This window comes from Sorex fumeus, unplaced genomic scaffold (genome assembly GCF_029834395.1).
Source record: "Sorex fumeus unplaced genomic scaffold, SorFum_2.1 ptg000149l, whole genome shotgun sequence".
Lineage (NCBI taxonomy): Eukaryota > Metazoa > Chordata > Mammalia > Eulipotyphla > Soricidae > Sorex > Sorex fumeus.
In genome coordinates, this window is record NW_026606206.1 from 6,544,164 (window position 1) to 6,571,599 (window position 27,436).

General features: G+C 42.5%; 1 protein-coding gene across 2 annotated transcripts in view; it reads left to right on the forward strand.

Moving 5' to 3' along the window:
- The window catches only part of PIP5K1B (phosphatidylinositol-4-phosphate 5-kinase type 1 beta), a 403,907-nt gene that overhangs the window by 140,360 nt on the left and 236,111 nt on the right, over positions 1-27,436 (forward strand). For both annotated transcript variants that reach the window (XM_056106896.1, XM_056106897.1), the window contains exon 3: positions 14,977-15,045. In XM_056106896.1, coding sequence (XP_055962871.1) covers positions 14,977-15,045 — 69 coding nt within the window. The remainder of the gene's footprint in view (positions 1-14,976; positions 15,046-27,436) is intronic.

The window sequence follows — 27,436 nt, forward strand, 5'->3', positions numbered from 1 at the left end:
CGAGAATATCTTGCCCGCACGGCAGAGCCTGGCAAGCTCTCTGTGACGTCTTCGATATGCCAAACACAGTAACAACAAGTCTCATGATGGAGATGTTACCGGGCCCGCTCGAGCAAATCGATGAACAACGGGAGGACTGTGATAATTTTTAAATTTTATTTTGTTTTGGGACCACACCTGGTAATATTCAGGGCTTACTCCTGGCTCTGTGCTCAGGGGTCACTCCTGGCGGTGCATGGTGGACCATATGCAATGTGAGGAATCGAACCAGGGTCTGCCATGTACGGGGCAAGAGCTTTAACCTCTGTACTATTTTGTTATCCCTGTAACTTTTTTAAAAATAATGTGTTTCATACATATTTACCTTGACTTTCATAGTTTAAATGAATGCTTCTGAACTGGTATGGAAACATTACAAACCTAGGAACAACTAGTGGTCATTACTGTGACCATTTTGGTAGCATTTGCTGCTTACCAAAACATCCCCAGACATCTACATACCTCTCTTCCCTGAGTGGCTTAGGGGCTTTGCTTATTTAGTAGGTCTCTGTGACCTTTGTTAAACATTGCCTGGTAGAAAACAGCCTTTGAAGTCAGGTGACATTTCAGAACCTCTCTTTGTGATCAGTATATGTTTTGTGTTGTTAAAAGGAATTATTCCTTTAAAATTCATTGACGCTGGGACCAAAGAAACAGTATAGCAGGTAAGAAAGAAAAATAGGAAACATTCAGTGTTCGTTAATAAATATTAAGTTTAATGAAAAGGACAGATTCAAAATTATATCTAATTTTTTATTTCAATTTTGTTTAAAAAATATTTTTGAAGGAGCAGATAGTATGGCAGATAAATTGCTTGCCTTGCATGTGGCTGACCCAAGTTTGGACAATAGCACCAAATATGGTCTCTTGCTGGAGCAATAGCACAGTGGGTAGGATGTTTGCCTTGCACGTGGCGGACCTGGGTTCGATTCCTCTGCCCCTCTCGGAGAGCCGCCAAGCTACTGAGAGTATCTTGCCCGCATGGCAAAGCCTGGCAAGCTCCCTGTGACATATTCGATATTCCGAACACAGTAACAAGTCTCACAATGTTACTGGTCCCGCTCGAGCAAATCGATGAACAACGGGAGGACAGTGACAGTGATAGATTTTATCTTATATTGAATCATCATGAGCTGCAGTTACAAAACTGTTAGGTTTGAGTTTCAGTCATACAATGGTGATTCCTGAGGTTAAAGGCAGGTAACACTAGATGTGGCCCCAAACTAATAATAATTATATATTTGGAAGAGATCAAATGTGTTATAAAATAGCCAAATATCATTAATTATTACTTGTAGCTTGTTACATTTAAGGTGATAGTTTCATTTTCTTCTTTATATATATTTTTCAAATAAAATGCCTGTTTTACTTTCTTAGGAAGAGAAATATATATAAATCTTAAATTTCTAAATTGAAAATTACCATAAGGCTAGAGAAATTGTATGGTGGGTAAGACCTGGGTTGAATATCCAGCATTCCATATGGTCCCCTAAGCTCTGCCAGGAATGATTTCTGAGTACAGTCAAGAGTAACCTGTGAGCATCACCAGGTATGACCTCAAAAACAAACAAGCAAAAAATTACTTTAAAAAAGGAAGAAACTGAAAAATACTATCTATGCATTTGACAAAACTACATCAAGGAGCCCGCTTAGTTTTTGAAACATTTAATTCCAATTTAACTGGCAAATAGTTTTTTTTTTATTAGTGAAACACCATGAGGTACAGTTGTAGATTTACAATTTTTTGTGCTTGAGTTTCATTATACAATGATCAGATACCCATCCCTCCACCAGTGCCCATTTTCCACCACCATGGATAATATCCCCCCCACCCCCATCCCCCAATCCCCCCTGCCTCTGTGGCAGGGCAATCCCCTGTGTTCTCTCTCTCCTTTTGGGTGTTGTGGTCTGCAAAAGAGGCATTGAGTGGCAAACATGTTCAGTCCATAGTCCACTTTCAACATGCATCTCCCCTCATGGGAGGGGCCTCCAAACACCCTTTATTTGGTGTTCCCTTCTCTGTCTGAGCTGCCCTTTCCTCTAGAATGCCCGACTGGCCACTAAGCTATGGAGTAATCCTCCTGATGCTGATCTCAGCTATTCTTGGGTATTAATCTCATATTTTGTTACTTTATATCCCCTAACTGGCAAATAGTTTTAAGAGCTCTTTGTATCTGGACATTGAAATTATGTCCTATGTGGCATTATTTTATATTTTTAAAGTTATTTTTTATTTTCAGGGATGTGACCCAAGTGGTAGGGCACATATGGTTTCTGTCCACACCCCCACCTCCCATAGCACCGTGTGGACCTCAAGCACCACTGGGTGTTGGCTCCATTACAGCATACATCAACATCAAAAGAAATGAGAGCAAGATCATTAAAAAGAATAGCTTTGTACACATGGAGCCTAAAGAAAATAGTGAACTTTAGAGAAAAGAATACTTTTTTGAAATTGTTTGTAACCCTACCAAGAGGTTATCACTATAGAAATATCTACAGTGTCTGAAAGCCTTTCTCATTTTAATAGTTGAAAGTGGAAGGTGCCACTAATCCATGCCAACTGTTTAAAGTGCCAGCCCATTGGAGCCTTTCCAGGAATCCTGCATACAGTGTGACTGAAGATGTGGAACCCTTAAATTGTGAGATTTTCTCTTTCCTCCAGTGGGTCAGCTCTTTTCCCAAACCCAAATCTTCCAGCCATAAAGCCATACTAGATAGTACAGTGGGTAGGGTGTTTGTCTTGCATGCAGCTGACCAGGATTCAACCCAGGGTTTGATCCCAGGCATCCCACATGATCCCCCGACATCTCCAGGAGTAAGTCCTGAGTGCAGAGCCAGGAGTAACCGAGTATTGGCAGGTGTTGCCCCCAGGCAAAACAAAAACAAAGGAAAACCAGCACAAAATGTCCAGACAGCCGGAACCAGATGCTGTTCCACTGATTTAAGGGTGTCTCACTGTCCCTCTTTCTTTTATAAATCAATCTATACAGTTTTTCTAATATTCATTCTATGAATATTTATTAAGCACATTTTACCTGCCAGGAACAGTTTTATTATTGAAAATATCTCACCAAGGGCCCAGAGAAATAGTACAGCAGGTAGGGTGCTTGCCTTCACACTGCAGACCTTAATTCTCTCTCTGGCATCCCATATGGTCTGCTGAGTCTCCCAGTAGTGACCCCAGAGCAGAAGCCAAGAGTAAGCCCTGAGCACAGCCAGGTGTGGCCCCAAAACGAACAAAGTTCTCCCAAAATTAACAAAAAAATCAGTATCTCAGCAAACAATCAAGTTTTGTTTGTTTGTAGAATTTTGAATTTAAGTCACCGCAACAATAAAACTGACAATGGACAAATAAACTCTATAATATGTAGGACTCCAAGGAACATGCAGGTGAGAAAAGAAAGTTAAAGAACCCTTGAAAAGGTTGCAGTCTGAAGCTGAGAGCACAGCCAATAGGGCATTTGCCTTGCATGCGGCTGTCCCGGGTTCAATCCCCAGCATCCCATATGGTCTCCCGAGCACCGCCAGGAGTAATTCCTGAGTGCAGAGCCTGGAGTAACCCCTGAGCATAGCTGGGTGTGACCCAAAAAGAAAAAAAAAAAAGAAAGGTTGTTGTTTAAAATAAGATGGTCAAGCTAAGCCTCGACTTGAAGCTCACTTTAGAATAAAGATCTAAAGAAGATAACCAGGTGTCTAGAAAAGATGTTTTTGACAGAGAAGAGCTAAGGCAAAAGCCTTAAAGAAGGTTCTTGTTGGTTTATTGGAGGAACAGCCAAAAGTTTCTGAAATGGAAAGAATGAGAGGGTGGAAAGGGGTTGAATCAGAGTTGAGAAGGAATTGGAAGAGAGAATTGGTAAGTCATAAAGGATCAAACTGTAAGGGCCTCATTTTACCCTGGGTGAAATGGGAAACCACAAAAGGGTCTTAAAGGAAGATTTACGTGGTCCAAGTATAATTAAAGACATCAATGGTTTCTAAGGCGAGAATAGATTATAAAAAGACTAAGGGACCCTGAGCAGTCCCTTTGTGGACCTCGAAAGCATCCATGCACTGAATGTTGACTGTCCAGGCATGTACAGCAGGAATGAGGAGAAGTGATTGAATTCTGCCTGTTTTCCCAATGCTTTGCTCATACTCTGTCTGTGGCATTTGAGACTCTCGAAGATTTGGGACTTGAGCAACAGGAAGTTGTATATGCCATCAGCTATGATGGGGCAGGTACAAATGAAGAAAGTCTGGGAGGCGATTCCTTAGACTGTTTTAGGTTTTCAGATGTTGCCTGTCAGATATTCTGGTGGAGATATCAAGAATAGATATCAGGTTGGATAGCAGAGATGAGACTGGATAATCTGGAGTTAAGAAGAGATTTTTATTTTGTAAAAATAAAAAATTATAGAATTTTATTTTTATCTTTAGATTTTGTTAGTTTGGAGGCCAAACCAGACTGTGCTCAGGACTTACTCCGGCTCTGCACAGATCATTCCTGGTGGGCTGAGGGGGCTAGATGGAATGTTAGGTATCAAACCTGGGTGGGTGGCATGCAAGGCAAGCATTCTACCTTCAATACTAACATTCTATTCCCCAGATAGAATTTTAGAGAACCTGGGTAGGAAAGATAACCAAGACAGAGATTTGAACACTCCAACACTGAAATTAGGGAAAAAAAAAAAAAAAGGAAGAAGAATAATCTAAGGAGACTGAGAAGTGATCGACCAACACATGTGGGAAGAACAAAGCAAAAAACCTGAGAAGATGGTGCTTTATAAGCCAAATGAAGAAAATTAGTGAAGAAAGAGGGAATGATTGTTATGTCGGTGTTTTGTTAGATCAGGCAAAATGGGGGCTTGGAATTCACCAATGGATTTGGTAACTTGGTGATGTTGAGAGGATATTCTCGGGAGTGGGAAGATTAAGAAAAGTATGACAGATCTTTTACAAAGAGTTTTGCTGCGAGGAGGAAATACTAAAGTGAAGGGAGTGTGAAATCATCTTTATTTCGTGAAATTAAAGGAATAGCAGAAATGCTGATGGAAATGAAATGGGGTGAAAAATTGCTGATGAGGGAAAAATGGAAAATTGCAGGAATATGACCTTGAATAGGTGAGGGAAACGGGAGGCTCTGTAGAATTTAAATAGTATTTTTATGTTTAGAAGTTATTAACTTTTGTCAGTTCCATTGCCGCTGTTTTCTGCCTTGTTGCTTTCTTTTTGATTAAGTCATGATTCATTTTGACAAAAGAATTGATTATTTGGAATAGTCACATCAGTGTTTTTTCAATGACTTTTCTAGTTATAAAACCCCTTGTTTATTCAGGGTTCAAATCTCAGCGAAATGTTCACCTATGTAATATTCCTAAAGTGATTTGAACTTTGGGGTGGGGTGAGAAAAAGCTTCATTTCCCCCCCACACACCCTATACCTGACATTATTTTAAAAATTAAAAAAGCTTTCTGAGAGCCAGAGAGAGAATTCAGGAGCTAAGGTGTTTACCTTGCATGCAGCCAGATGCCAATTTGACTCCACACACCGCATGGTCCCCCAAGTACCAATAGTGCAGTCCCTGAGTACGTAAACAAGAGTAGCCCTGAACCACTGCCAGTTATGGACACACGCCCCCTTAAGAAAAATTATAAAAAATATTTTAGCACAGGAGTCAAACCAAAATGAAAGAAGGACGTCCATATCAGACCAGAATTCATAAAGCAAAACATATGGCAATCTCTCCAGGATATTGAAATTAGAGGCATATTTAAAGATGAACCACCACTGATCAAGCAAGTGGAATCAAAGATTAACAAATGGGACTACACCAAATCAAAACGTTCTGCACCTCAACGGAAACAATGACAGAATACAAAGATACCCCAAAGGTTTGCAGAAGTTTTTTGCCCACCAGTCATTCGGTAAAGAGTTAATATCCAAGATATATAAAGTACTGTTAGAACTCTACAAGGACAAAACATCCAACCCTGACAAAAATGGGAAGAAAAGATGAACAGAAAATACAAATGGCCAAAAGCCATATGAAAAAAATGTTCTGTATGATCAGGGAATTGGGCTGGAGCGATAGCACAGTGGTAGGGCGTTTGCCTTGCACGCAGCCAACCCGGCCGACCCAAGTTCGATTCTTCTGCCCCTCTCGGAGAGCTACCGGCAAGCTACCGAGAGTATCTCACCCGCACGGCAAAAGCCTGGCAAGCTTCCTGTGACGTATTCGATATGCCAAACACAGTAACAAAAAGGCTCACAATGGAGATGTTACTGGGCCTGCTCGAGAAAATCGATGAACAATGGGAGGACAGTGTGTAGCAATGATCAGGGAATTGCAAATCAAAACATCAGTGAGTTTCTGCCCATACCAGTGATTGTGTGGATGTGAGGGAAAAGGGACCCTCATTCACTGCTGGTGGGAATGTCGACTTGGTTTCAGTCTTTTTGAAAGACAATATGGGCATTCCTTAAAAAAATAAATAAAAATAAAAACAAAAACCTGGACTGGAGCGATAGCACAGTGGGTAGGGCGTTTGCCTTGCACGCGGCCGACCCGGGCGACCCGGGTTCGATTCCTCCACCCCTCTCGGAGAGCCCGGCAAGCTAACGAGAGTATCTCGCAAGCTACCTGTGACGTATTCGATATGCCAAACACAGTTACAAGTGTCACAATGGAGACATTACAGGGCTCGCTTGAGCAAATCGATGAATAACGGGGGAACAGTGACAGTGGACAGAGACAGTAAAAAACAAAAAGCTAGGAAATTAACACTAGTGGAGGGATGGTGTTGGAATATTATATGCCTAAAACTCAACTATCAATAAATTTGTAAATCATAGTCCTTTGATTAAACTTTTTTTTTGAAAAGCATGTAAGAAAAAAAATACAGGAATTGAGCTCCCATATGACCCAGCAGTTCCACTCTTTGGACTATACCTCCAGGGTCCAAAGACACAATGCAGAAAGGATATCACAGAAGCATTATTCACAAAAGCCAAAATCTGAAAATAACCCAAGTGCCCAAGAACAGATGACTCTATAAAGAAACTATGGTACATGTCCACAGTGGAATACTACTCAGCCATGAGAAATGATAGTCATGCAATTTGCTGCAATGTGGATGGACCTGGGGAGTATCATGCTGAGCGAAGTTAACCAGAGGGAGAGAGACCAACACCACTGAATGATCTCTGTCAGAAATGGGATAAAAAGAAACAGAAATGGGATATAAGAGGACAAGAAAGCTCCAAAGGCTAGGGAAATGAAGAACAGGAAAGCTGTTCTTTAGTAGAATGCTTGCCACTGGAAGAGGGCTTGAGGGGTGAGTGAAAGAGAAAACTCGAGCAATGGTAGAGAAGGCAAGTCCCTGCACCTGAGGCAGGCTGTGAGACAGGAGAGAAACTGGGCACATCAGTGGATAAAAGTGCACAGTATTGAAGGGATTGCTGTTGGAACAGTGTATGCCTGAAAATTATGAGTAACTTTGTCATTGTAATTCATGGTGATTAAAACGATCACGATCACGATCATCCTGTTGTTCGTCGATTGCCTCGAGCAGGCCCCAGTAACGTCTCCTTCGTCCTAGCCCTGAGATTTTTTAAAAACTGCCATATTCAAGGCTCTTTCAGGGATAGGAGAATGAGACCCATCATTGTTACTGGTATTTGGCATATTGGATACGCCACGGGGAGTTTGCCAGACTCTGCCGTGTGGGCAGGTTACATTCGGTAGCCTGCCAGGTTGTCCAAAGTAGGAATGAGATAATAAGATGTCCGGGAGCTGGGTTTTATAGACTCTGGGTCTTGGCCGTTGCTGAGATTACACGGCGCTGGGGGGCAGTTGGTGGGTGTGACCCCCACCTACTGGAAAATGGAGGATCTGGGTGGAGGATGCTCAGCCCCGATCCGAGCAGGCTTGGAGATCTCAGCCCCAATTACAATTAACTTTGTAATTGTAATTCATGGTGATTAAAACACTAAAAATGAATTTAAAATAAATACATATTTTGACATTTATGATAAGTAACAGACTCTTCGTTCCAATAATTTATTATTCGAAACTCGACAAAATATTACAAAGCTATTAGAGAAAAAAATACTCAAGTAATCTACCACATTGCAGCTTGGGCAGCAGTAGTATATAAAATATCTGTGCCTGCAAGCTTTATATTCCATTATGAATGATTGGCCTAACATGAAATTGAAAAAATTATATGGGAGTGATGTGAGAGGGAAGCTGTCATAGTTCCAGTGAGCAACATCATCAGAGTTCACCTTCTTATTCTTGATGGGTTTTATTTCATTGTTGTAAGTAAATGTTTTTCAGGTAACTAGCATTGGTTCATCACATTATATACATTCTAGGTCGACAGTGTTGTAATTTTGCATCTGTGTATGCTTCATACAATTAATCCTGACTCCTGGTTTGCTCACTATCCTCAGCCCCTTTCTCCTCTAGTAACCATCAGTCTATTCTCTGTATCTGAGAGGATTTTATTTAGGTCATTTTGCTTGTTTGCTTTTTGTTTTTTCTATCCCAGATATAAATGAAACCTTAATATCCTTGTCTTTGTCCTTATGAATTATTTGATGTAGCATAATGCCCTCTCGGCCCCTTCAGTTATTGAAATAATATATATATATATATATGTGTGCTTAGTGTTTCATTTTATATATAATGCATCTTCGTTATTCATTCATGGCATGGATAGGGACTTAGGTTTTTTCCCTGTCTTGACTGTTGTGAATAATGCTTAATAAACATTGGGGTGCATTTGTCTCTGAGTATTATTTTCATTATTTAAGATTCCAGAAAAAGAATTGAGGCTAGTGCGTGTTTTGTGTACAGGAGACCCAGGTTTGAGTCTCAGCACTAATTTACATTTCCAGCAACAAGTATGAGCTTCTTTTTCTCCTCATCTTCACCAGCACTTTTAGATAATAGCCATCTTAACTGGCATAGTTAAGATGGCTATTATCTAAAACACAGTATCTTACTTCACTGAGAGATACCACAGTGACGTGATAGCTCACTGTGGTTTTGATTTGCATTTCTTTAATAATAAGAAGTGATGAGCATCTTTTCAAATGAATGACGACAGCATTATGACCTCTTTGGTCAAGTCATTTAATCTATTCAAATCATGTGCCCTAATTTTTAAATTATGTGTTTGTTTTCAGTTAATGAGTTTCATGATTTTTTGTTTGTTTGTTTCTTATATGAACTCCTTTTCAGACGTACTGTACGCAAATACCTTCTCCTTGAATGTTTATACTGAAGTTTGTGAATGGCAGGGTGGGTAAATTAAGTCATTTGATTCCAGTAGAGAGAAATAGCTGGCAAATTCTTAGGTTTAGCACACACTATATTGGTTAAAAGCTCAAGATTTTATTTTTTTTTTCATTTTTTTTTATTGAATCACCATGAGATACAGTTACAAAGCTTTCATGATTGAGTTTTAGTCATACAATGTTAAAACACCCATCCCTCCACCAATGCGCATTTCCCAACACCAATATCCCCAAAATCCTTCCTGCCACCCCCACCCCATCCCACCCCCTGCCTTTGTTGCAGGTACCTTCCTTTTTACTCTCTCTCTCTCTCTCTCTCTCTCTCTCTCTACTTATGAAAATCCCAAGATTTTATTTTTTTAAATTTTTATTAGTGAAACATCATGAGGTACAGTCGTAGACTTACAGATTTTTGTGCTTGGGTTTCAGTTATAAAATGATCGAGTACCCATCCCTCCACCAGTGCCCATTTTCCACCACCACGGGTCCCAGTATCCCTCCCACCCCCCATCTCCCCCATCCCACCCCGCCTCTGTGCCAGGACATTCCCTTTTGTTCTCTCTCTCTTATTGGGTGTTGTGTTTTGCAAGAGAGGCAATGGGTGGCAATCATGTTTGGTCTATAGTCTACTTTCAGCATGCTTCTCCCATCCTGGGAGGATCCTCCCAACACCCTGTATTTGGTGCTCCCTTCTCCATCTGAGCTCCCTTTACCCTAGCATGTGTGCCTAGCTTCCAAGTCATGGAGTAAAAGGCTCAAGATTTTAAATGTGCTTCAAAAGCTTGTGAGAAAGTTTCCCTTTTCCACATAAAATATAATGCTTTTCATGAAATTCGAGGTATGAATCTTAATTATTATTTCCTTTTCACATAGTTCCTCTGTTTGCCATCTATGTTAAGCCAGTTTTAAAAGCTAGCTTTAAAAATTCTTGAAGATTAATTTTGAAAAATCTTTTATCTTTATAATTCAAGTTGTATTGATTGACCATTGTTCTTCTAATTCTGTATAATTTCTAAAGTACAGTTTCATACCACCCCAATAGATAAAACTGGAGAAAGTCACTAGTTATGCCACGATGGGCATAACAGTAGAAAACTCAAATGAAGTAATACTAAAAGCTAAAAATATGCAAAACATGTTAAAATTCACTCATAATTTTTACAGATGTGAACCAAAATCAGGAGATGTTACTTTCACCCTTCAAAATAGAAAATATGATTTAAATTATTATAGTGATTAGTATGTAACAAAAAAGTTCCCAGTCACTATTGATAATAATGGGTATGTTCTTGGGAAAACATTAACAGTATAAAGTAAAAAGCTGCTAATTTTTTAGATATGACATGAGACAGTGTAGGGATCTTGGGCAAGATCCTTGGTGACGAGGGTGAGTAACTTTGTGCATGAGAATTTATTAAAAGTACATGTTTTTTTTTTAAGTAACAAAGTAGGAAACTAACACCCAAGAATGGCCGAGATTAGTACCAGGAATTTTACTCCATGGCTTGGAGGCCAGCCACACATGCTAGGGGGAAAGGCAGCTCAGATAGAGAAGGGAGCACCAAATAAAGGGTGTTGGGAGGATCCTCCCAGGGTGGGAGAAGCATGCTGAAAGTAGACTATGGACTGAACATGATTGCCACTCAATGCCTCTTTTGCAAACCACAACACCCAAAAGGAGAGAGAGAACAAAAGGGAATGTCCTGCCACAGAGGGAGGGTGGGATGGGGGGTATGGGGGTGAGAGGGATACTGGGATCCGTGGTGGTGGGAAATGAGCACTGGCGGAGGGATGGGTGTTTGATCATTGTATAATTGAAACTCAAGCACAAAAATGTGTAAGTCTGCAACTGTACCTCATGATGTCTCACTATTAAAAAAAATTTTTAATAAAAAAGATAAAAATCAAAAAAACAAAAAAAGTACATGTTTTTAAAACAGCTGTCAACTTTTGTTATCCTTTTATGACCTAGTAATTTCAGGAGTCCACCTCAATAAAATGTTGAAATTTTCAGAGAACCACAAAGTAGTGTTTTTCATACATTTGCACAAATAAAACCTTTCGCCTACCTCTGTCCTTCCATACTGGCATTATTAACTCAGCTACTCGCACACATTCGTTAACACAGTTGTGTACCTTCTAACTAGAAAAATTGTTATTCTTGGCTTGCTCTCAAAGCCTGTGTTCTTTCCTGGACACATATCTCCATTGCTTATCTCTGTTTGTTTGCTTGCTTCTACTCTGGAGAAGCCTGTATTTTCTTTCATAACACATTTCCTCTCTTTCTCTTCTCTCACATCTTGCTAAACAAGTTGTTTTCTTTTCTTTTTTTTTTTAATTGAATTTCTGTGAGATACAGAGCTACCAAGTTGTTTATGATTGAGTTTCAGTCATACAATGTCCCAGCCTCCCTCCCTCCCTCCCCCCCCCAAATACACACACACACGCATTCTCTCTCTCTCTCTCTCTCTCTCTCTCTCTCTCTCTCTCTCTCTCTCATTTTTCTTTTAGGCTCTGTGGTTTGCAGTACTGTTGTTGAAAGTGTGTCATGCATCACTTTACCTACTTTCAGCACTCAGGTTTTTTTCCAAAGAGATCATTTCCAAGTATCATTGTTATGATGGTTCTTTCTCTGTCCTAACTGCACTTCCTCTCCCCCTTGGTGGCAAGGTCCCTACCAAATACCAATCCTCCAGGCCATTGTTTCTACTGTCTTTGGGTATTATTCACCCATGTGTGTGTGTGTGTGTGTTTTGTTTTTATCCTGCAAATGAGTGCAATCATTCTATCTTTGTCCCTCTCACTCTGACTCATTCCACGGAGCCTGATACTCTCCATTCCATCCATATATAAGCATATTTTATGACTTCATTTTTCCTAATGTCTGTGTAGTGTTCCATTGTGGAGATGAACCTTCTAAGCAAGTATTGTTCAATTAAAAACTGCCTTATTTCAGGGCCAGAACAATAATAATAAAATTTTAATTATTATTATTAATTATCTTTAATTGCATATGGCCAGCTTGGGTTCAAACCCCAGTACCCCATGTGGTCCCTTGAGCACTGATGCGAGTGATCCCTGAGAGCAGAGCCAGGAGTAAGCCCTGAGCAACACAGGGTATGGCTCCCAAACCAAGCAAAACCAAATAAACAGAAACCCACCAAATCTGATTTGCTTCACAAAAAAAATAAATAAGAAAAATTATTATTCTTACAGTGAGATTTTTCTAATCTAATAGTAATATGTTTAATGAAATGATGGTTTGGATTTAATAATATTCTAGCATGCAACACTGTAGCACTGTCCCCCCGTTGTTCATCAATTTGCTTAAGCGGGCCCCGCAGTGCTCTCACTCCAGCCCATTTGATATATTGCCGGAGTGATAGCACAGCGGTAGGGCATTTGCCTTGCATGCGGCCAACTCGGCTGACCCGGGTTCAGTTCCTCTGCCCCTCCCAGAGAGCCCGGCAAGCTACCAAGAGTATCTCGCCTGCATGGCAAAGCCTGGCAAGCTACCCATGACGTATTCAATATGCCAAACACAGTAACAAGAAGTCTCACAATGGAGATGTTACAGGGCCCGCTTGAGCAAATCGATGAACAATGGGAGGACAGTGCAGTACATTCTAGCATGAACAGGTCAAAAAGTGGAAGCAAATATGCCAACATGCTCTATTTTAAGTATTTGTAGCAATAGATGTCTATATTTGATACTAGCTCAGACTGCCATAGCATCTTTGAGCATCGGGAGTTAAATATGTTACCAAAGTGCTTTAGAATACTACTTCTGGGAATATACCTTGGGAGTCTAAAATCACAGGAAAGCACCATCTGCTCTCCTGTGTTCATTTCAGCACAAGTCACAATAGCCAGAATCGGAAACAACCTGAGTGCCCAAGAACAGATGAATGGATGGAAAAACTGTGACACATCAACACAATTGAATACTATGTAGCTGTTAGGGCAAATGAAGTCATGAAATTTACCTGTAAATAGATGGACTCAGAGAGTATCATGCTGAGTGAAATGAATCAGAAAGAGGGACAGATATAGAATGACTGCATACATTTGTGGTATATATAGGGTTCGATTCCTCCGCCCCTCTCGAAGAGCCTCTACTCTCTACTGAGAGTATCTTACCCGCATGGCAAAGCCCGGCGAGCTACCTGTGACATATTGGATATGCCAAACACAGTAACGACAAGTCTCACAACGGAGACGTTCTGGGCCCGCTTGAGCAAATCGATGAACAACGGGAAAACGGCTACAGTGCTATATATACAATATATTTATATATATGTATATATGTGTATATATACATACACACAAACACACACATAATATATATATATGTATATATATATGAATGACATATCCACAGCAGGGAAAACAGGGTCTAGAAGGAGTGGTCTATGGTTGGAATCAACCACAAGTGTGTGTGGGGCAGAGGGTAGGTAAGATAGAGAAGGGACCAGGATGACAATAATAGCTGGAAATGATCACGCTGAACAAGAACTAAGTGTTAAATGTAGGTAAAGGGATATACCAGATAACCTGTCAGTATCAATATTGCAAACCATGATGCCCAAAAGGAGAAAGAGCGAGAGAGAGACAGACAGACAGAGAGACAGAGAAAGAGAGAGAGAGGCAGGGAGAGAGAGAGAGAGAAAGAGAGAGAAGAATAGGAGGAGGAGGAGCGTGAAGGGGGTGGGAATAAGAAGGAAGAGGAAGGAAGAAGAAGAAGAAGAAGAAGAAGAAGAAGAAGAAGAAGAAGAAGAAGAAGAAGAAGAAGAAGAAGAAGAAGAAGAAGAAGAGGAAGGAGACGAAGAAGAAGAAGAAGAAGAAGAAGAAGAAGAAGAAGAAGAAGAAGAAGAAGAAGGAGAAGGAGAAGGAGAAGGAGAAGGAGAAGAAGAAGAAGAAGAAGAAGAGGAAGAGGAAGAAGGAGACGAAGGAGACGAAGAAGAAGAAGGAAAAGGAGAAGGAGAAGAAGAAGAAGAAGAAGAAGAAGAAGAAGAAGAAGAAGAAGAAGAAGAAGAAGAAGAAGAAGAAGAAGAAGAAGAGGAAGAAGAGGAAGAAGGAGATGAAGAAGAAGAAGAAGAAGAAGGAGAAGGAGAAGGAGAAGGAGAAGGAGAAGGAGAAGGAGGAGAAGGAGAAGGAGAAGGAGAAGGAGAAGGAGAAGAAGAAGGAGAAGAAGAAGTATGCCTGAAATAGAGGCAGGCTGGTGGTGGGGAGGTGATGGGAGGGAACCTGGGGACACTGGTGCTGGGAAATATGCACTGGTGGCGGGATGCGTGCTGGACTCCTATATGACTGAAACCTAACCACGACCAGCTTTGTAAGGGTCTATCTCACAGTGATTCAATAATAAAAGCTTAAAAAAAATTAAAAAAATAAAAGGAAAATCTTGTTTATTTAAAAAAATTACAAAAAAAACAAATGCTTTAGAAGTAAAGATATAGTTTTGAAAGACTGAGGAACAGATTTCTTTTCTCTCTCTCTCTTTTTTTCTGAGAACTCCTTTCCTTTCTTGGAAACAGCAATAGTAACAACATAGATGACCAAAATAGATCCTCTAGTCAACAATATTGCCTGCATATTGTATTTCAGATTACTCTGAGTTCAAATGTGTGCTTTTTTTTTTCCACCTTGTAGATGTCGTCTGCTGCTGAAAGTGGAGATGTAGCACCTACAAAACAAAATGAAGAGAAAACCTATAAGAAGGTGAGTTTCATTTTCTTTCTTTAGCCCAGAGGATCACTCTCATTGCTTGGAATGTTAATATGTTATGTGCCTTTTCTCCCTCCAAGATACTGTATATAAATCACTGCCTTAAATTCCTATCAGTATAATTTAGTGGCTTAAACAGTACAAATACAAAACAATACATTTGCAATACACAGACCTGACATGAGTTTTACTGGGTCAAGACCCAGGTATCCACATGTTCTGTGTTCCTTTCTGAGTGTCTAGAATTACCTGTTTTCCTATCTTTTTTCAGCTTGGAATTGTTGCCTACATTTCTTATATCATGATTTCTTGCCAACTTCAAAGTCATCCAAGGCAGGGTAGTCTTTCGCAGACTGTTATTCTGACCCTTCAGAAGACCCTTGTGAGCATATTGGGCTCTCTTGGATTATCCAGATAATTGTTTTATTTGGAAATGAACTGCCTGCAGGCTTAATTTCTCCTTGCAACCTTGACTCCTCACTGCCATATAACATGAGATACTCATAGGCTCCCGGCTGGCGCGATAGCACAGCAGGTAGGGCGTTTGCCTTGCATGCAGCCAACATGGTTGACCCGAGTTCGATTCCTCCTCCCCTCTCGGAGAGCCCGGCAAGCTACCGAGAGGATCTCGCCCACACGGCAGAGCCTGGCAAGCTCCCCGTGACGTATTCGTTATGCCAAACACAGTAACAACAAAGTCTCCAATGGAGACGTTACTGGGCCCGCTCGAGCAAATCGATGAACAATGGGAGGACAGTGACAGTGACTCACAGGCTCCATGGATTAGTACATGGACATCATTTATGGGTACCATTTTCTCAGTCAACCAATGAGACCATGATATTGAGGGAAGGTTCGAAAACCCTTCTTATTCTTAAGAAGGCCCTTGTGGGTAACCAGTGTTCAGGATCCAGCATATGGATCCTTTTATTGACTCATTACTTTGTACCAACATTTCATCTTTGGCCTTTACTTGATGCTCAAGAGCTTTCCCTGACTTGATGCTTAGGGCCCAGGTTGTGCTCGAGGACCATATGGTGTGGGAATGGAATCTAGGTCTCCTCCATGCCAAACATGCATTCAGCCCGTTCAACTCACTTTCCAGCCAATCAGTAACATGTTAAACGTTTGCTACCTTTGTATTTATTTTTGGTTTTGTTTGGGGGCCATACCCAGCTATTCCCAGCTTGGTGCTTGAGGGATGTTCCTGGGAGTGCTTGGTAGACCATGTGGTGCTGAGGATTGCACCTGCACCTCCTTCTCAAGAACCATGAACTCGAACCCATTGACTTATCCTCTTCAACCCTATCTTTGCTCCATGTTTAATCTTGTAATAGTTCTTGCTCTCTTTCTCTCTAAAAAATAGAAGATTTGTGTATGACAAAGTTTGTTATGTCTGAATTTTTCTTTTGCATTTTTCACTTTAATGACTAGCCCGTGAGAACTTCTGTTATTGTGTATGTGTGCCCTCTGATCTGACCACATGTTCAGGGTATGGAACCCATGGGCTATGAGCCCTGTTGCATGTAATGTGGAGGAACATGGCCTTTCCCCAGACATATCTTTTCTTCTTACTTTTTAAATCAGCCAAACCCAGAAATATAAATAATAGCAGAGCCATTGAAAGTGACACTGATAGTCCAGAGATGTGACTCAGCAACGGAGTACATGCCCAGCCTGTGTGAGGCCCTGGGTTTGATCCCAGGCACGCCTCCTGCCCCTCATCTTCCCCCACCCCACAAAAAGGCCTTTTTTTGTGCAGAGAAAGTGCAGGGTGAATATTCAGGAGTTTGGAGTCATATTGTATCTTATAAACTATGCGCATCTGGTCAAAGGCTATATAGTACAGTATTATCTATTTTTGAACACTGGTAAGGGAGCCCAAATCCTGCCTTATGTTTTCAAGATTCCTTGTGAGTTCAGCCAAGACTAAAACCAACAAAGAGATGATCAGCTTGTCAGCTCATCCCAATTTCAGAGCAGTTGGAAACAGTTTCTCATTCACAGTCCAGATGCACTATGATTCTTTTTTTTCTTTTTCTTTTATTTATTTATTTTTAATTTTTATTAGTGAAACACCATGAGGTACAGTTGTAGACTTATAAATTTTTGTGCTTGGGTTTCAATTATACAATGTTCGAGTACCCATCCCTCCACCAGTGCCCATTTCCCACCACCATGGATCCCAGTATCCCTCCCACCCCCCATCCCTCCCATCCCACCCCGCCTCTGTGGCAGGGCATTCCCTTTTGTCCTCTCTCTCCTTTTGGGTGCTGTGGTCTGCAAGAGAGGCATTGAGTGGCAATCATGTTCGGTCTATAGTCTACTTTCAGCATGCATCTCCCATCCTGGGCGGATCCTCCCAACATTCTTTATTTGGTGCTCCCTTCTCTGTCTGAGCTGCCTTTTCCCCTAGCACGAAGATGCACTATGATTCTTGACAGAATTCTGACCCACAGGGGCTATTTAGTGAGGCATATCCGTAGCGAGACTGTGATCATGACATCTTGGGGTTTGCCAGTATGCAAAGGAGGAGGGAGGTGCCATCTCGATAAGAAAAGCTCCAAAGTGGCAGCATTGTCCCTGAATTGGAGCCCTCTGCCAGTGTTAGCCCTGAGAGGGGCTTACTTGGAGAAGGCATTGCTGTACTGAAAGGTGAACTGTTCAGTTTACTTCTCCATCACACAAGAAGGCCTTCCTTCTGGAACTGTTCTGGATGACTGAGGAGAGAGGCTAATTGGAGAATCAAAATGACTATTGCCAATGAATCGTCTCCCAGATGTAAGAAGTTGATGTCAGGCTAGGGAAACCACTGAGGATGAGATTTGAGACACCTGGGTTTTGTTTTTTGTTTTTGCTTTTTGGGTCATACCCAGCAACCCCCAGGGGTTACTCCTGGCTCTGTACTCAGGAATTACGCCTCGTGGTGCTTGGGGGACCATATGGGATGCCGGGGATTGAACCCAGGTTGGCCACATGCAAGGCATAATGCCCTTCCTGCTGTACTATCGCTCCAGCCCCGAAATTTGAGACATCTGAAAGGGAGTTGGCAAAGGCAGGAGACAGGCACACAGCACCCTGTTTGCTGGAATGAGGATAAGGCTCAGTCTGGAAACCAGGTGTAAATGAGGTTGTTTCTTGGCCTAATTCAAGCCTGGGATAGAAAATATGCTTTATGCACTTTTAGAGAAGAAACACCTTTTTAAAAAATGTTCAGAGTTTCATAAAGATACTGTTTATGTCAAATTAACTACCTTTCTTGTTGTGAGAAATTCATTACTTTGGTTACCAATAAAGAAAATGTTCAAATTTCCAGAATCGGGATTTAAAGATGCCTGGAAGATTTTTTTTTTCTTTTTGGGTCACACCTGGCAATGCACGGGGCTTACTCCTGGCTCTGTACTCAGGGGACCATATGGGATGCTGGGAATCGAACCCGGGTCAGCCTCATGCAAGGCAAACGCCCTACCTGCTGTGCTATCTCTCCAGCCCCACCTGGAAGATTCCTGGGATAGCCTTTCAGACAGAATGAAGACGTGTGGATTAAATATTGCCCTGCCTGTGTTTATACCTGGTTTGGTGAATATTTGTAAAGAATGACAGTTTTGTTTCCTGCTGACTTTAGACCAACAGCTTCATGCGTGAGTTGGCTTACCATAGTTTACCCATGACCTTAACGCTAACCTAACAGCTGTGTTTTGCAAATCTGCAAAGTGGCAAAAAGCTGGGAATAATAACAGAGGCTAGTTGAATGTCATTAAGGCGACAGTGCATTTCATTCATTATTGCCTCTTTTACAAGCATCTGAAAGTTCAATTTCTTCTCCATAGAACTTTCACCTGTGAGGCCAATCTATGTGCCTCACATTGAGAGATGGGTTTACTGTGCTTAGCATGTGGAAGAATATCAGTAGAGTTTATAAGAAACTTCTAGAACAGTGAGAGTAGCGCAATATGAAAAACAACTTTAGGGGCCGGAGTGATAGTGCAGTGGTAGGGCATTTGCTTTGCAAACAGCTGACCCATGTTTGATTCCCAGTATCCCATATGATCTCCCGTGCACTGCCAGGAGTAACTCCTGAGTACAGGGTTAGGAGTAACCCCTAAGCATCGCTGGGCATTCCCCTTCCCCCCCAAAAAAAACAAAACCTTTAAAACACAGTAATATATATGAAAGGATTTGGAAAAGGGAAAAAGCTGAATGCATGAAAGTTAAACTGTTGGTTCATAGTTTGCTTCTTGTCCCTAATGCACCGAGAGGCTGTAGCCACGCTCAGTCACAGCACAGACTTCCCTGTTTCCTGGACCAGTGTGAGACTGAGTCTGGACTCTGCACGTGATGATTTAGACCGGCTGCTTTTTGTTCTTCTAGACGACCAGTCCCCTCATCCAGGAAGAGTTGATGACAACCCCAGCAGGGCAAATTGCAAATTGCTCAAGTCAGTGGGGTGAAGCTAATGTTTCCACTCGCGGTGGAAGTCAGAATTTTTATTTCAGCTGCTTCTCACGGACATGTTATCCATGAAGGGCTGCTGGGCTGTGTTTACAGAGCTTATAATTTAGAATCTCTACATAATTCTATATGGAATATAGAATTTCCGGTCTCCATTTATTTATTGAGTGTCTTCTACCGGAGTTCTAAACACTGGTGGCCTGCAGGTAAGGAGGAAGTGGCAGTACCAGGGGAGACTTAACCACAGTATAGGGCGCTGCCGGCTCCCACAGTGAAGTCATGCCAGGGAACTCCAACTCCAGCTGACCGAGCTCTGCAGGCTCCAGTGCTCACAGTGGGCTGCCAGATCCCCAGATTTGTCAAGAAACCAGTGATATGGGTTTTGGTATGAAATAGCCTAGACTCTAAACGTTGTCAACTGATTTTAAAATTTTTGAAAATACCACTGGAGCGATAGCACAGCGGGTAGGGCATTTGCCTTGCATGCGGCCAACCCAGGTTTGATTCCTCCGCCCCTCTCGGAGAGCCCGGCAAGCTACTGAGAGTATCCCGCCCCCACGGCAGAGCCTGGCAAGCTGCCCATGGCGTACTCAATATGCCAAAAACATTAACAACAAGTCTCACAATGGACACGTTACTGGTGCCCGCTCGAGCAAATTGATGAACAATGGGAGGACAGTCCTATAGTGCTACCACTGGAGAAACAGTATAGCAGGTCAGGTACTTGACCCTGATTCCTTCTCAGGCACCCCATATGGTCACCTGGGCCCCTTCAGAGTGATCCCTGAAACCAGAGCCAGGAGTGAGCCCCCAAAGACAAAAGCAAAATTCAAAACTATCTATGGATAAAAAACATATGAAAGGCCATATGTCCATATAATTTCAGAAGAAAGAATTATCGAAGCCCAGGTGAAAAAAAATGAAATGAGGACCCAAGTTGGTATCAAGTCCAAGACAAGCGACATTTCACTTAAGTTTCCCTGCAAATCCTGACTTGCCCTAAGCTCAATACAGTCACCTACGGGGGAAAGTCTTTTACTTGGCCTTCTTCATCAGTACAGTATTTTGCTGGAATGAAACTTTCATCGTTGTCTTGTTGACTTTGTCATGATTTTGTCAGGAAAAAAAATGCTTTGTCACTAACTCATACATTGGTGCAGTGTCCCTGTGACAGAGAATTTGCTTAACACAGAAAATCAAGGGTGAGGGTTGAAGCAATATAGCACAGGGGATAGGGTGTTTGCCTTGCACGTAGCCAACCCGAGTTCGAACCCCAGCATCCCATATGGGCCCCTGAGCATCGCCAGGAGTAGTTCCTGAATGCAGAACCAGGAGTAACCCCTGTGCATTGCCGGGTGGGACCCAAAAAAAATCAGGGGTGAATGTGATTTTTTTTGAGGGACAAGAAGCGTGGCCAAGACCAAGACCAAGACCAAGACCAAGTCAAGGGTCAGTGCTGAGGCAGTTTTGGAAGTGGAATGCGTTTACATGAGAGCTTGCTTTGAGTGCTGGATTAAGTAACTCTTTAGACTGCTGCTTTTAAGCTCATTAGAACTTTTGGCAATGATGAAATGTTCTGTAAACTGCATTAGTACAGTAGCTGCAAGATGTGGATGACTGTTGAGCATGGAAATGTGGCCAGTATGTCTGAGAAATGAATTTTTTTTTAATTGAATCGCCATGAGATTCAGTTAGAAAGCTGTCATGTTTGAGTTTCAGTTACATATAATGATTGAACATCCACCTTTCCACTAGTGTACATTTCCCATCACCAATGTTCCCGATATCCCTCCTCCCCCTGCCTCTATGACAGACAATTTCCTTCTTACTCTCTCTCTACTTTGGGGCATTATGGTTTGCGATACAGATACTGAGAGGCCATCATGTTTGGTCCTTTATCTACTTTCAGCACACATCTCCCATCCCGAACGATCCCTTCAACCATCATTGATTTAGTGATCCCTTCTCTATCCCAGCTGCCATGAGGCAGGCTTCCAACTATGAAGCAATATTCCTGGTCCTTGTCTCTACTCTCCTTGGGTATTAGTCTCAGCTTATGTTATTTTATAAGGAATGAATTTTTTTATTTCAAGTTTAGTTAAATATAAATAAGCATATATGTGCATAACTAACGGATGCCCCATTGAACAGCACAGTTCAATATGGCCACGAGGTACCATACTGGTTGGTTTAGATATCAGTGCTATGAGGATATATATGGTAGTTCAGTTTATAGTGAAGTTTTCCAGACCATCAGTCATTTTCCACCATGAAACTGAGAACTAGAGAAGTTTAAGGGAGAGTTATTTTATCATTGTTGTTGTTTTTAGCAAAGTAAAAATTAAGAAGGAATCAAAAGTAGGACGGAATTGTACTTTAATAGTGGTTTACTCTTAGGCTGGAGAGATAGTCCAAGGGTTAGGGCATTTGACCTGTAATGCAGCTGACCCCAGTTGATCTTCATTGTACGTGATCCTCCTCTTGCCGCTACCCCTAGCACCATAAGTTTTAATTAAATAAATCTATTTAATTGTAGGAGCGATAGCACAGTGGGTAGGGCGTCTGCCTTGCAGGCAGCCAACATGGCCAACCCGAGTTCGATTCCTCCGCCCCTCTCAGAGAGCCCGGCAAGCTACGAGAGTATTCGATATGCCAGACACAGTAACGACAAAGTCTCCAATGGAGACGTTACTGGGCCCGCTTGAGCAAATCGATGATCAACAGGAGGGCCTTCTAATTAGTTCTGATTTATTTAATTATATGATTTGGGAAGAATGATGTCAGAGTTGGGCTGGAGCGATAGCACAGTGATAGGGCATTTGCCTTGCGCACAGCCAACCCGGCTGAGCAGAGTTCAATTCCTCCACCCCTCTCGGAGAGCCTGGCAAGCTACTGAGAGTATCTCACCTGTGCGGCAGAGCCTGGCAAGCTACCCGTGACGTATTCGATATGCCAAACACAGTAACAACAAGTCTCAAAATGGAGACGTTACTGGGCCTGCTCGAGCAAATCGATGAACAACGGGAGGACCGTGTTTGTTTTGTTGTTCGATATCAGAGTTATTGGAATCACAATATATACCATAATAAACTCTATAATTTATATTACACTTATATAATTATATTATGTATATGTAGTAATGTTTCTGAATATTAGCTTGATGGCTGGGAACCATAAGTCTGGTTTGATGCCCAGCATCCTAATGGTTCCTTGAGCCCTGCCAGGAATGATCCCTGAGCACAAAGACAGGAGTAAGCCCTGAGCACCTCTGAGTATAACCCAAACACACCCCACCACCACACACACCAAAAAGAAACAATAAAAGTAAAGTAAAGTAAAGGCCCTCCCGTTGATCGTGGATTTGCTCAAGCGGGCCCAGTAACGTCTCCATTGGAGACTTTGTTGTTACTGTGTCTGGCATATCGAATACTCTCGGTAGCTTGCCGGGCTCTCCGAGAGGGGCGGAGGAATCGAACTCGGGTCGGCCATGTTAAAAATATGGAACGCTTCACGAATTTGCGTGTCAAAAGAAATTTGCGTGTCAAAATTTGCGTGTCAAAAGAAATTTGCGTGTCAAAAGAAATTTGCGTGTCAAAATTTGCGTGTCAAAAGAAACAATAATAAAGGTTTAATCTTGGGTAAATCATTGATGCCGGAGTTAAAGCACACATTTTCTGTGAAGAAATTGCTCATCCCTTATTCCCTAACCCTCCCAAACAAATATCTGTACGTGTGGTTTAATCACATGTCCCAGTTCTTTGTCAGGCAGGTGATTAAAATCTCCAGCCATGTCATTCCTTAGTTGTGTGACTTGCCCATTAGAATTAATGATGCTTTCTCACCTGAGCGTGGACACGCATGGGAAATTGACTGCCACCATTTGTTTACCATTTGTTTTGCTGGTATTGTTTGTTTTGGTTCTGGGGCTACACCTGGTGGTGGTCAGACTTACTCCTGGCTCTGTGCTCAGGGATCACTCCTGGCGGGGCTCAGAGGACCATTAGGATGCTGGGCATCAAACCAGGGTTGGCCACATGCAAGACAAATACCTGATAAGTTGTACTCTTGCTCTGTCCCCTTCTTCCCCCCCCCCCCACCCCCTGGCGCCCACCTCCCTCTACTACTTTTGTTCTAGTCTGAGCTTTTTTGCTCAAAGAACAAAGATACTTCTTGGCTTTTGTGGGGGAGGGTCATAGGCTACTGAGAAGTGCTCAGCGAGTATTCCTGACTCTGTGCTGACGCGTCCTGGTTGGTGTTCAGGGTTGCCAGAGACTGAACTGGAGCCAACCACATGCAAAGCAAGTATTTTAACCCCTGTGCTATCTCTCGGGCCTAAGATTCTGCTTTTTATGATGGCAGCTGCCTGCCCTGGATGTGGCAGTCACTGACCTTTGGCACGAACACCCTGAGCTCACGTGACAGCCCCTTTGATAAGAGCATCTAGAATGTTCTGCAAGGAAAGACCGTGCTCTGGACTGGATCCTTGACCCAAGGGTTCAGTGCATTCCATCCTGTTCTGCTTGTTCAGGCCGTGGCTGCACTGAGTCCCAGAGCCTGGGATGGAATCCTTGTCAGTGAGGAGCTGGCGGGGAGGGATGCCAGTCCTGAACCACAGTACACGGAAGACGTCTCTGTGACTTGGTGCACATGAGCAAGACATGACTCAGAGATAGTGTGATCGAAGAGGAAGCATTCATTTAATTCAAGCTCTTTTATAAATTGTCTGTGGGAAGACACAGGGAACTGGTTGTCCTAACTTTTGACTGGGTCTGGAGAAAAGCAGACAGTAAGAATCTTGAACTGGAGGACGCTTTTCTGAGTCTGCCTCCTTTGGGATATGAATTTGAACCATATCAGTGTTCAACCTGTTCAATAAATGGGCTGAGGGCACAGACCCTGCGTGTGTGAGGCCTTGGGTGCTCCTCAGCCCAACACCCCACAGCCCTCCACAGCCCCCAGAGCCCGGTGGGTGTAGCCCTCATACCCATCAAACACTGCTAGAGTGACCTCTCTCCTGCACAATAAACACAATGAAATAAGTATCATTTAATTTTTTTTAACTTTTCTTGATTTTGGTTTGGGGGCCACACCAAGCAGTGCTCAGGGGTTACTCTTGGCTCTGCACTCAGAAATTCCTCCTGACAGAGTTTGGGGGAACCATATGCAATTTCAGGGATCGAACCCGGGTCATCCATGTGCAAGGCAAGCGCTTTACCCATGTACTCAAGGCTCATTTTGTTTTTGTTTGTCGGCTACAGCAAGCAGTGCTCGGGGGTTACTCCTGTCTGCTCAGTGTTTGAGATCCCTCCCAATGGTGGCTAGGGGCAAAATCAAGCCAGAGGCCTCCAACATTCAAAGCATAAGCACTATTATCCCTTTGCGCTTTCTCTCCTGCTCCTGTCATTTTTGCTTGAGTCCTGGTTCAGACCAGTCAAACATGAGCTATTTGGGGCGATTTGTTGCTTTCTAAGCTCCTGGCAGACTCTGAGGATGCTGGGGATCAAACCTGCGTCAGCCACATGCAAGGGACCTGCTGTAAGATAGCTCTACCCCCCAAAATAAATATCATTTTATGTTGGTACCATTATGAGGTTGGCTTGTGTCACATGCCTTTTCCTTCCCACTGGTGAAAGTCCCCAGTGCAGTCAAACAAGACCTTTGTTTTGGGCATTGGAGGACTCACATCCTGGAACCTTGCAGGTAGTTTCATCTTCGTGCTGAGCAGGCCTGGTCCTGCAAAGCAGCCACAGTGGCCTCCTGGAAGAGTGATGCCAGGGCATTCCAAGGATTGTTCATCCAAAACACCCTATCCCAGTGCTCCTGTGCCCCCATATATAGGGAGATACTTTGGTCTTCACTGGTGTGTGTGTGTGTGTGTGTGTGTGTGTGTGTGTGTGTGTGTGTGTGTTTGCATGTATGTGAGGATCAGTGCTACGGGTATTTCAAAGCCAGAGATGTTGCATTCTTTTTGTTTTTATTTGGTTTTGATGATTGGTTTTGGAGCCGAACCCAGCAATGCTCAGGGGTTACTCCTGCCTCTGCTCTCTGTGAACACCTTCCCTGCTATAGTCCCTCTGGTACCCTGATTCTGAATCCTTAGAGTCACAGGACAAAGCCTACCACTGGGAATGATGGAAATGCTGCCAGCCTGAAAACTGTGCCTAAAACAGACCATGCATTGAATAGGAGGATTGATGGAGTCCAACTCTTCCAGACACTTAAAAAGCTATACCTTTGGCATTTTTCCTGACTTATCGGAATTTTCTTTTTTTTTAAATTTTTTTTATTGAATCACCGTGGAGAATTTTCATTTACCTCTTGATGAAATCTCTTAGCGCTGTCAGATCGAATAGTTTCACACATGTGAGCTGGCCAGCCCGTCTCATCTGGACATGGGGGTAGCCTGCGAGCACTAAATGGGACAGTGGCTTCAGACCTGAAAATGAAGGAGATGCTTCCAGTAGGGAGCAGTGATTATGCTGTATCAGTTAGGAGCAAGGTAAACTTTGGGGGGAGCGAGAGTGATGGAAGGAGGGATTGGCTATGATCACGTTAGACTTAAAAACATGTTTATTTATTTATTTTTATCAAATCGCTGTGAGATACAGAGTTACAAAGCTGTTCATGGTTGGGTTTCAGTCCTACAGTATTCCAATACCCATTCCTTCAACTGTGCACATTTCCTACCACGTTTCTCTCTCTCTCTCTCTCTCTCTCTCTCTCTCTCTCTCTCTCTCTCTCTCTCTCTCGTTTGCAATACAGATACTGAAAGGATATCCTGTTTCTTCCTCTTACCTATTTTCAGCCCTCAGTTCTTATCCAGAGTGATCATTTCCAACCCATCTTTGTCATAGTGGCTCCTTCTCTCTCCCAACTGTCTCCTTCCCCAGCACTTGAGGTAGGCTTCCAACCGTGGACCACTCCTCCTGGCCCGAGTTTTAGAAGCAAGTTGAATCACACACCGCCTTCTGCCCCATGCATCTCTCATAAGCCCTCGGATTCTGCAAGTGCCTTTGATGACTCCATCTTCTCCCTTGCTTTTGAATCCGATTCAAACGCGAGTGATTTCAAGTTCGCCTTTATCACTTTTTAGCAAGACATGGCAGGTAAAGCAGCAAACACATTGGCAGCCGCCGATTATAAAACCACAGAAGAAGCAAGTCTCCAGCCAGGGTGTTTGCATCGACTGTTCATTGTTATAACTTCTGGTCCCCCTCCCTCCCTGTCACTCCCCCGCCCCCGCTTGGTAACCTGTGCTTTCTTCAAAGTCCAAGAAGTTATTGCCATTAGATGCTATACCTCCCTCTGCTTATATGTACACACGCAGACACATACCATATGAGTGAGATCATCTGTGTTTCTCCTTTCCCCTCTAATTTTGCTTAATATGACCCCCGCTGGTTCCATCCAAGTTACAGCAAATGGCAAGATTTCTTCTTTTCTTTTTTTTTTAAATTTTTTAATTTTTTTTTTTCTTTTTGGGTCACACCCGGCGATGCTCATGGGTTACTCCTGGCTCATGCACTCAGGAATTGCTCCTGGCGGTGCTCAGGGGACCATATGGGATGCTGGGAATCGAACCTGTGTTGGCCATGTTGGCTGCGTGCAAGGCAAATGCCCTACCCACTGTGCTGTCGCTCCAGCCCCGATTTCTTCTTTTCTTACAGTCAACTAGTACTGCATTGTGTGTATAGATATACCACGTCTTTATCCACTCATCTGTCATTGGGCATTTTGGTCTGTTTGCAGAACTTGCCTATTATACCTAGTGCTGAAGTGAGCATAGATATAGATAGAGCCTTTGAATTAATTAATGTTTTTGAGTGCTTAGGAGAGATGCCAAGATTGAAATTGTTGAATCATGGTCATCGTTTTTTCTTTATTTTTTGAGCCATCTTCATGTGCTTTTCCATAAAAGCTGAACTAGTTTACA